Below are 11,897 nucleotides of genomic sequence, written 5' to 3' on the forward strand. Positions count from 1 at the left end.
CCCCCCCCCCAAATTTTTAAGTATGCTGAGGACACTACCTTAATAAACACTTCAGTCATTAAGAGCTTTGTGGTTTCCTGGAGGTGGACATGCCACGCATCAGTGTCATTACCTGACATTCCAATAACAAAACGAGATTCCGAAAAAGTTGCACACTGCTCTTACAACACGCGATTCATGACACAAACCTTACGACAACGAATGTAACATAAGAGCAGCAACCAGCTGACAAGCTGAAACACTATTAGCTTTAAATTTAAACACAAAGTGTCTCGATACTCAGTTCTTTCTCCACATGGAGTCCTACCTTGGTCAGTTTTGGTTGCTGGCTTCCAGTTTTCAGCACTAATTACTGGCAGACAAACCTGCCCCTTTTCATCGATGTTAGGGTGATAGATCTTTGTTTTAAATGTAATCTTAGGAGGTTTGAATGGATATTCTGCTGGGAAGTTGATTTCGATTCTGAAGGCTCCTTTATCATACGGAGGATTGTCCTGCAACAAGAAGGCAGAATGTCAAGAATCCGGCATAATCTAATGGATACAACTAAGAAAAAGCATGCTCCAGACTTGATCTGTCAAACAACCTCTTTTAAAGGCACTTTCTTCCAACACATTCTGCCATGTCTATGTGTCAGGAAACATCAAAACCTATTTGGTACGAAATGAAGCAATACAAATATTGTAGAGGTTGTATTTACCCCAGAAAAAGCAGATTATCATTGTTCTGAAGTTGGCTGACATTGCTACTGGTAAGAAAGCATTCAGTCCCTTTTACTCCAAGCTCAAGGTCCTATCAAATGAGTACTTTTATTCCCAACTTTGTATTTCAAAACACATTACAAACCTTTAAGATACAAACAGGAAGCCCGACAACGAAAATTGATTTCTCTAAAGCTAGCTATTCTACGTGTCTCACAACACAGTGGTACGAACAGCAGAGCAGTTTGGTTTGTCAGATTTCTCTATATGTTCTGAGAACATTTTTGTGCTGACCACACAAAAATCTGCTGAGCATTCATTGGTACTAAAGATAGATATTCACTGCGTCTGCTGATGAGAACATTCTGAATTTGTATGCAGTTTTAGCACCCGCTCTTATCAGATCATTTTTGAAGAAGCGCGATGAGAGAAACATGAAGTAAGCAAAGTAGTTCTTCATGCTGAAACAGAAAAAACAATGCCCAGTATCTCATTTAGAAAACCTGTTAGACTATTGATACTGCTTCAAATACTAACTGCAGAAGAAAGGAGAAGAAAAATAAACCATTGCTACATTTAAAGCTTACAAAAATACCCTTCTGCACTGAAAACAGTAACTACAGTGTGAAGCCTTTCCAAACACTCTGGGAACAAGAATCAAAGGATGAGAGTTTCCAGTTGGTGTAAAGTACAATCACACGCCTTCATCACTGGCAACCAGACCATTCCCTGCAATCAAACCCACTCCAGAAGTTAAAAAAGGTTTACCAATATTTGGGGGTGGGGAGTGTTCTATTAAAATCTTATTCAACAGAAAACTTCTAATCTTTGTTTCATCCATATGGAGAAGTCTGGTTGTGCGTTTCTAGGAAATACAGCACAATTTTTGCAGTCAAAGGAAGAGGTAACTAGCATGACTTCAGAAAAACCCCTTTTAATCCAAGCAATCCTAAAAGCTTTGGAAGTTTAACAAATAACTTTCTGGTGGCAGTGACAACTTAAGCAGTAAGTGCCCTCTACCTCATGGCTCACTTGTTCTTACCTCCATCCCATGATATGATTTGTGAGGCTGTTCAGTGAATTGATACGGGAACTGACCTGGCTTAAACACATCCATTTTCTGCTTGACTCTCAGTGAGAACTGCTCTTCACTATAACTCACCACTAAACTGCACTAAAAACGTACATAAAGGGCTGCTCATGTTTTAAATAGACAACACACAGAATATTCAAGCAATTAATTTCCAATAATTTGTTATACTTCCTTTGACACTAACAAGGGAGACAGAATTATAAACACAAGAACCAAACACAGCTCACATTCACCTGCAGTATTTTTGCCCTGCAAAAGTTTGTCCATAGCAAGCAGTTTTGGTTAAGTGAAACGAAATTCACAGTACACCAACAGTACCTCTTACAAGAGCAAGGAACCTGGGGTAGTCAGTCTCATTTTGATGTCGAAATCAAACAAACAGCCCACCTTTGCAACATACAGTACATACACTATCTTATTCTGCAGTTTAGAACAGGAAGAGAGGTTGACAAGCTATCTTCAATCCGCTTCTCAATTGAGCAAACACCCTTAAAAAGTAACAGTTGTTCCAAAGAGCAAAATATGTTACATACAAGAAAAACTTTTTAAAGCAGTATCTTTCACAGTAATTCAGTATGAACACTGTTAAAAATATTAATCTTTCACACCTTCGTTAAGAAGCTGACCAAAATAATGCCTAGTTTTAGCATTTAATAATCAGTAACTGATTAGTCCTATTAAAGTATGAGTTTTTAAACCCTAAGGAAGAACATTTTCTAAAATGGAAACAGCACATAAAACTTCAAAAGTAAAAATCCAGAAAAAAAGTTAAACTGGCAACCAGCTTATTACATTTTTAAGCCATCAACTCCAGCATTGCAACAGCTAAAAAAGTTATGCTAGGACTAAAGCATCTTCTACAGCGTATCCTCAAAATAACCATAATACTCTTGAAACACACACACCACTTTAATAATTACTATAGTAAGTATAATTTAATGATAAAATTCCCTCTGAACTATAGCAGTAGTGAATTTAAGGCTATTTCCCTTGCAGCAGGGCACATCATAAATCAAAAGGCAGGTATGAAGCACAGGTCACTGCAACAATGTTTAAACACTTGTGATGTTGTGAACCTTTGCAAAGCAAATACTATGCTCATGCTCTGATCCTGTACACCACATACTGCTAATTTTAACAGGAATAAACAAGCATTTTGGCATTTTGTTTTATCAGTCGTATTTATCAACCTTATACTGCTCCAAAGTACTATCAAAGCAACAAACTGTTACACACGAACCACAAATACCAGAGGTGGCTTATTAAAGCATATTGTTTCTCAGCTCTGTCAAATTGTAATGTCAAATCCTGCTCGCTTTATTTGCGAGAGTAGCCTCAACCTCTACAATGCAAGTCAACAGTAAACTAAATGTATTCTACGGGACTTAAAGCGCAAAGGCCTAGCCGTCACCTCAGCCTGTGTGATCTGAATTCAGGAACGGCCTCCAAGTAACAAAGCAGAGGCACTGCTAAAGAGATGTTTCAAAGTCTTACAATAAAAAGACAGATTGACACCGGTTGGAGGACCTTTTCAGTAGCACCCACGGAAAAGCAGAACTGAGGCCCTAGTGGCACAGCCTCTATTGCTGCAGACATAAAGTAGCTCGTGTAACGAAGGGAGCATGGGCCGTGGCAGTAGAAAATAAAGGCGATGAAAATCCAAGCAACTTTCAACCAAGGAATTCAACATACTTGATTTCCTGCTTTCCCCTTCGTAACTAATCCCTCTCTATTTGACTAATACAGTGGTTATCTACTTCTACTACATACCCACTTAAAAGATTGTAGTGCTTTTAAAAACTGAAGAGAGTTGTGGGTTTTTTTCTAGCATTAATTAATGCCTAAATAGACTTTCTTTTAAAGAGCTCACTTCTGAAAATCCAAACCTTTTCCTTGCATCAAACTTTTTCCAATACTCAATTTTATCCTGGCAATAAATCTAGTCGATTAAAAAAAAAAATCTATTAAGGAGTAAACAAAATATTTCATACCTCAGGGGTTTTTTTCCTATTATGATGCAGAGTTTGTACTTTAAGCTTAATGTAATGAACTGTAAGCTTCATTTGCATTCCCCTTCAGCCTCTCTCACAAGTAACCCAGTGCCATCCCTGACTCCACAGCCCTCGCCAGCTGCAGCCATGTATTGGACCAGGCCTACAATTATGAAGCACCCGGGTAAGTATTGATCAGAGAACTCCAGAATACCTTTCAGTTATGTATGGATTTTTCTTCAGACTAGTTATAAGAAACACCTACTAACGTTATCAGACTTTGATAAAACAAAACACAGAAAACCTATAAAAATGAGACAGGAAGATTATGCTATTTGCCCAAGATCACACAAGATGTCTGAAGTGAGACAATTAAATCCAGGAGCACACTTCACTGCCCAGAGTAAGTTTAAGAAGATGCTACAGTATAATCTATATAAACTAATGTTGTATTTATAAACAACTATCTTCTGCACAAACCCACAACCGTGAAAGCCAGGTTTTATAGTAATAACAGAGATTCTTGTCCAGGTACAAAAATTATGTAATGGTCACTAGCAGCACTATTAAACTGTGGATGCATGAGATACAAATGATCCTCATTTTCTTGTAAAGCTCTTTAGAATAAGGAGTAGTCTATACTCACAGGAACAATAAGCCCTTGCCAGGTCAATAAATTAGCTTCATCAACCTGGATATTACGGAAGTTTTTCATTCCACATTTGCGGATTTCTTCAAGCTCCTGAAAAGCAAGCAAAGGGTTAAAAGTTAATAACAGTATTAAGCAAGATGCTCATACTTTTCAACATGCGTAGAGGTGAGAGTGGGTTTCTTCGATGTTAAAGCCACCTGAGGTTTTAGTCACAGCAACCCACACAAATAAGAAATAAAATTTTGCACCTGTGAGAAGTAAAATTCTCTGAGACAAGGCATTAAAAAAAATTTATTTTTTGATATGTCAGGAAAACACAAAAATGCCTTATTAACAACATCATTATAGACACAATGAAGTAGAAGTATTAAAAAAGTGCATTTAAAAATTTTTATACCTCAAATGCAAATCAGTGCCTTTAGTAACAGACTATTCGTAACTGTGAAGTGCAGAAATAGAGTGCATCTTATGACTCGTCCGAAGGAGAACAGTGATTTGGAAGAATTACTTTGTAACAGTTTTAAACATGGATAAAGTCACTGAACAGGCCAATTATTTCAATTGAAAACTATCAAATTCCTGCATGACCAGCTTAAATTGATGCACACTCAGAAAAATATCAATCTAAGGCAAACTAATCTTATTTAGACCAATAACTTAAAGATACAGCTTTACCTCTGTTTTGTACCCCAAAGTTAAAGAATCTGTTAAGATACCTCTCTTTACAGCTGTATCACTCTTGAACAAGGTATCTTTCTGCACCAGTCAATCACTGGTAAATCCATTTTTGATCAGGTAGTGATCCAGGTATCACCAAAACAAGTATTTAGGCATTTTTATATTAAAAAATTATGTATAATCCCTTGTTTAGCAACTGTTTCCTGGAATGTTTCATAAGACCTAAAAAGGAACACCTCAAGGTTCCACTTCCCCCCCCCCATAACAATTGTAGTCCTTTGCTGTTGAATTCAGCAGTTTTATCTTTAAAGAGAATTTAACTGAATTCAAATTCAAAAGTCATCCACAGTGAAATACAAAACTTTCCCCATGCTTTCAAACCTAAAGCACATGCCTGTGTGTCTACATAGGTTAGGAAAAATCTTGCTTATACAGCAACACTGGTGCACGCTGCCAGCATGCAGTGTTCACTGGGCACTAGCATATTTGCAAAACTAGACTGTATATTACTATGATAAAAACCACCAACTACAAGCAAAGGCACTATATACTGAAAAATAAGAAAAGATCAGTTTTCCTGGTACAAGTGCTGTACTGCCCATGTGTCTCCCACCTCCCCGAACAGCTCTATATTCATCTTCAATCAAATGTTTCTTTATCTGACTGGCAAAGTTTTAATACTTGCAGTAATCACACGCATAAACTTAGCAGGATGATAAAATGCAAACCCAAAGGGGAAACGAGATTTACAAACACACATGAAACAAATCACATGACAGCCGTACATCAGAAGATGAACATTTACATTCCCACCCACCGCACCTACGAAACCAAGAACGCACTCAGAACACAGAAATTTAACCTTGGCGTTTTGGATATTGCATTAACGCCCCACACAGTCTTCACGACACTAAAACCAACTATTTAGGCTAGACCTATGGATTAATCCCCGAATTCCACTGCTGCTAGATTTATGAAATATCACAGACAATTTGAGCGCGGTTTTTCTTGGTGTTTTTTGGTGTTTTTTTTTTTTTTTTACAAGAAGGGTAAAAGGATTATCCTATTTCCTTAAAGCAGGAAAAACTACACAAAAACAATCCCATGAAGCACATACAGAGCAAAACAAAATATTCAAAAGAAAATGACCTTTATTATTACAGCTATAAGAGATCCTTTAAGATGACTGAAAACTGCAAATCCACACAGTGCCTCACAGCTGGCTTTGAGTGCTCAGTGCACAAAGCAGCAGCTCAGGGACAGCCTGGCTGGTACCAGACCGAGTAACCCGCTCAGAACAGCGTTGCGAGCAGCTCGCTCTCTACCCGTACAGAACTGTCAAGTGCTGGCAAACCACTGCTCCGCAGCACATAAACAGGGATAAATCCCATTCCACGCTAGATGTGACACATCAAATATCAGGAAAAAAATAAGCTAATTAACCAGTAGATATTTAAGCATGAATAAACATGCATCACAAGTGCCTTCACTCTAAAACAAGAAAAGGAAAATGGGTTTAGACAATTTCCTAGTTACTACATTAAAGACACTGTATGTACAACAAATCTCCCCCACAACGTCCCATGCAGAAGCTTTTATCACAGGTTCAGATGATAGCATTACACTGCTGCTGGCCCAGACAACAATTGTCCAGACACAGAAAAAGAAGGACTGTGACTCTATAATTCAAGTATGTTGTTAAGATAATAAAACAAATTTGAAAAGCATGGCTTCACATTACTGAAAAATTAAACACGTACATTTTTGTGATTAGATTCACGTTTAAAAAATTGGATGCTGAATTAAGAAAAGCAAGAATCCAGTACAGAGATCGTTACAAAACTGTAAAACTTTGTATGAAAACAAACCAAAGTTTAAAACAAACATGCAAATTTCTCCCCATTTCCCCCTCAAGTCCAGCACATGAGAGAGGGAATTAAACAGTCTAGAAGACACTAAAGAACTAGTCAAAAATGATTCAGGACATCTTCCTCTTCAAGCTGACATGAGAAGCCTTCACAGGAATTCACTTTCAAAATCAAGAGAGTTCATCAGGACTATATTCTGTGCTGCTGCTGCCTCGGGTCCCGCAGTAGGAACTGACAACCGAAAAAGGGGATAGATGGGGATTAAAACAGGCAATTCTTTTCCTTGCACACAGGCAAGACTCCAAAGGTCATGGAGAATCAAGCCTACCTTAGTAGAGGACTTACTTGAACTATGTGCTTAAGACAGATACCAATTTATAAGAGAAATTACTTTGCTTATACTAGATATGTTCAAGATTTTGTATGTCACTCCAAATTAATCAATTCCTTCTTAGACTTATTTACAAACAGCTTTATTTTCATGCTACTATCCCCACAAATACAATGTAATACTATACTTGCAAGTCATGCTTTTAGGGTTTTTGTGTCTAGTGCATCAGAAGTGGCAAGAGATTTTCATTCACAATTTAAGGGTGCAAGGAAGGGTTGTTTCCATTTTTTTTTCCTGGCAGCTGCCAAAACCCATAATAAAGATCTAACTCCCTCAAAGCTACAGAGGCAGACACAACTACAGTATAAATGTACTGTTAAAAAAGGGAATGAGCTATTAAATACTTTCAAAGAGCACAGATTAGAAGTTAATACTGCATTTAACACGGTCTTGAGCAACTCTAAAGGGACAAAAATTACTTTATGCGGTAAAAGGATATAGTCCAGGTATTTCAAAATAATACTTAAGAGTCTAGGCAGATGGCAAATAGATTAATTCCTTGTCCTCCACCCCTTAATTTTGTCAAGTAACATAATTAAAGGAGCACAGGAGGAGTGTAACTAAAGGTTAGAAGACTGCAGTAAGAATTTCAGTCAGTCTTCATTCCCCACTCTGTTATCAACCTTGCACGTGACCTTGCTGCATTGGTTTCCCCATTTGTAAACTAGGAATGTCTTATTTCACGGGGCTCTCTTGAGACATTATGTTTGTAGTTTGGATGCGTTCACAGGAAGTGTTATACACAGCACACAAAATGGGGAAAACATTGTTTCAGAGGTGCTACCTGATCTTCAGGTATAATGCACATATAACCTCTCATATATAATCAATAAGGAGTTGAAAGTTCAAAGCAAAAATTAAGTGTTTGAAATGAAAAAGAAAACTAAGCCATCAGCTTAAAATGTAGTATTTTTAAAACCCTGAAACTGCTTTGCCCATGCATCTTTCAAGTTTTGGGACTTCTCTAAAAAAAACCACCCCAAAACAAGCCAGATAGGAAAATGCAGTGAAGACAAATACTTCTACGAGTGCAATCCCAGAATATGGGAATAAGCGTAAGAGCTCATACTGACTTTCAGTATGTTCTGCATCAAGCCCAAAATGCTATTAAATGCACACCCCCCGCCCGAAGTCTCCTGAAAAAACATGTTTATCTACTGTTTACTATTTATGTTTACCCATTTATAAATACATTCTCTAACAAAAGTGTAACAAAGCTAAACAGGCTCCAAGACACTGATACGGAACTGGCCAGTTTTACTTTCTGAATCTTATACAGTACAGAGAAGTTTTAAATCAAAACCTTAAAATCAAATTTAATTTAAAAAAAGGGCACAAAACCCACCAAAAAACCCAAATAAATTCTAGCTCTTATATGAACTATTATTATGTTTCCACTGCAACATTACAACCCTGTATACTCATATGCCTTTTATTTACTGAGTAATGCTACTTATTGCCAAACTATTTTCATTTGATTAAAAAAATCTTTTTGTCGATTCTCAGTTTGAAAAAGGGAAAATGAATCGGTATTCTCACTTCTGTATAAGGACAATCACACATTGCTCAAAACCACATTGCCCTTGTTACTGATAACCAGTGTTTGGATCAATTTAGAAATTGCTTTTCACAGATTAAAGTTGTTTAAAACTCCTTTATTTGGAAGGGCTATGGTGTTTACAAGACCACAGCACACTGGAGACTGCAGGCCATCTACAGCAGGTACCTGGGCGTGGCCTCGTCCTTATATTTTATCATGGAGTTCAACAGTTGCATAAATGTTTGACTACACAATTATGGAAGCAGAGTAAAACCAGTAAAATTAAAGTAATTGTCTACGTCTTCGTATGTGAAGCGTTATTTACTCTTTAAACCGATTTTCAATTTTTAATATTAAAGATACTTTTGAACATCTAAAAACCAGGAAACAAAAGTGCAGCTCTTACAGACACCTTACCTCGAACATATCGCAGGTCAACACAGAAGGGAGCAGGACAGCCTTCTCAAATACTACCTAAACACCCCTACTCAAGGTGCATCTCAGTACCCCACGTTACTACACCACCAAGTAATGCTATGAGTATCTAGCACCGAAATAGCCTTCCCTTTGCAACTACCCACTACCTCTCCACACAGCATTTTGCTACGGATCTTGCATGGAAAATGACCTGGCTTATATCAGTGGGTGGCAACTGCGAAAAGCATTTCACTGAAGTCTCTGGCATGTCTCTTGGAGATCTATGCTCCCTATCTTACATGTTTGGAGACAACTTGCTTTTTACGAGACAGGGTTGTGAAACAAAGCAGCTCCCTTAGAAGACTTAGATCCTTTCCTAAATATAATTACTCCATATTTGCCTGTTTCTACCCTGAGAGATCGTCCATAACAACATATCCTTGACAAAGACTGCTTTATTCCCACCTCTCACATTTCATGAGGAGTCAAGATCTGACAACTGTGGCTCTTTGAAGAGGTGTAACGGTGGCTCCTAGATCAAAACTCCACCTTGGAAGTCACGGGAGTATGATTCATTAGCTGTGTTTATTCCACATTTTTGCTAACCTAGGCGTGCTCCTGGAAAGGGCGGACCTCCACTGATTTTTTGTAAATCAGTAGAGAAGACTTCAGTTAGTCTATTTGATGGTATAGAGCTCTGCAAAAACAGGCCATAAATAAGGTCTTTGGCCTAGGAAGTATAATTTCCTCAAACAGAGCCTGAGATAAAAAGACAATCTTATTCTTGTTATAACTTGACTTCATGTTTAAAACTGAACTGTACAAGTACAAAGGCAAAATTTGTTAATACTTCTTTCACAAGGAGGTTTGCAAATTGAAGATACAAATGGCTTCCACAATCTGAGGACACCCATTTCCAGCTGGAAGGTGGAAACTATACTCATACTCCCAGTTTTCTACAGGCAGACAGTGTGTTATTATGAACTTACTACATCCAGTCTCTTTGAGCCACTGTGGTTAATATGAATAACTATGATGCATGACACGAGTCCAGAAAAAATGCCCTACTTCAAAATGTTGGCAAGACCTTAAGGACATAGGGATTGCTTTATTTTATGTGACCTATAAAAGGTTCAAAGTTTATTTTCACTTACCAAAGACAAATTTGATATTTAGCTCAAAGAAAATACAGTTAATGCTCATCCTAAATTATTTTAAACATAACTGACTGACACACTGAAAAACTCCATTTCCTTTAGTTATAATCACACATCATTCTACAACCCCAAGAAAGACAGCACAGACTCTTCTATACTGCAAAACTTCCAACAGTGAAAGACTTTTAAAAGTGTATCTGTGAATTTGGAACTTGATGATATTAGGTTGATACACGTGCGAGTTTGGACCTTCAAAACATCATGCTGCAGCAACACAGATTACATCATCTGTACGAGAGCTCTACTTTGTTCCTACTGAGAGAGTGGCAAAACTCAAAGCCATTTGGGCTGACTCTACTCTCCAAAAGGCACAAAGGTAGCTGCTTAAATAGCCTTTACAAGTCGTGTGATACAGCACCTCACAGCTCCTGAACTGGCATAAAACATGCACACAACATGCACAACCCACAAACACCAGCAATAAAAATGAAAGTAAAAATGTAAGAGGGAAGTTATCAACGTCTCCTTCCTTCCTACACCACTCCTCTCAAAAAGCAACTGCCACACCATTTTTCTAGAAAAGAAGGAGGTCACATTGTCAAAAACCATTTTTACAGTGTTTTAGTGAAAGATTAAAGCACTAACATTTTAGAAGTACAGTGGAACTGGGCAGGGGCGGGGGGGGAGAGGAGGGCTGAAAAGCAAGAAGCACTGCAGATATTAAAGGCAACAAAAATTGTTCTTCAGATTTTTATGTTCTATTTTAAATTTAAAAAGAAACAATAATTGGAAATGCATTTTTTTTTCCTACCAGAGTAGTAGTGATGTGCTTTTGAACAACTAATGGATTTTTTCAGAATGGGCAGAAAAGCTTCCTTACAAAAAGCTAAAATTAAATGGTGTTTACTACCTGAAATGAAGGAGAACCATTTGAGTATAAAGCAATAGACATATTGATTATGACACTAAAGCTGTGACAAAACATAACAGCCATCAAAAATGAAATTAAAAAATGAATGCCATCTCATCAGGATCCTTAAGGACAATTAAAGGTTTATGCCTCCTGATTTGATATATATGAATGACTCTGCACACAATGTATTTATCATTTAATTTTTAATTGCTCCACAGCACATTTACAACAACAAAACTAGCCTTATGAAAGCACTGCTGAGCTATTGGTTTCTTCAGAAATGACCAAGTTATAATGGTTAATTATGTATCTGCACAATTAAGGAAATGCAACTTCAAATCTGCCAGGTATATGTCCTAGTGAAACCCCAGCCCTATTAGGGGTCCACATCCTTGAAGCCAGTTGCAAATTTGATATTAAAAGACTAACTTTAATAGGACTGCCCATATATCTGTCAAATTCTAGTGCGTGGTTATGTTGCACCCCACAGGAACAG

At 37.5% G+C, this 11,897-nt stretch overlaps 1 protein-coding gene across 1 annotated transcript in view; it reads right to left on the reverse strand.

The window, feature by feature from the left end:
* Positions 1-6,735, reverse strand: part of UBE2L3 (ubiquitin-conjugating enzyme E2L 3) — a 10,658-nt gene extending 3,923 nt beyond the window's left edge. The window contains exons 1-3 of the mRNA XM_010291352.1: positions 6,709-6,735; positions 4,432-4,527; positions 308-494 (exon numbers count right to left, since the gene is read on the reverse strand). Of these exons, the coding sequence (XP_010289654.1) occupies positions 308-494; positions 4,432-4,527; positions 6,709-6,735 (310 nt within the window). The remainder of the gene's footprint in view (positions 1-307; positions 495-4,431; positions 4,528-6,708) is intronic.
* Positions 6,736-11,897: the final 5,162 nt, after the last annotated feature.

This window comes from Phaethon lepturus, unplaced genomic scaffold, assembly GCF_000687285.1.
Source record: "Phaethon lepturus isolate BGI_N335 unplaced genomic scaffold, ASM68728v1 scaffold22617, whole genome shotgun sequence".
Lineage (NCBI taxonomy): Eukaryota > Metazoa > Chordata > Aves > Phaethontiformes > Phaethontidae > Phaethon > Phaethon lepturus.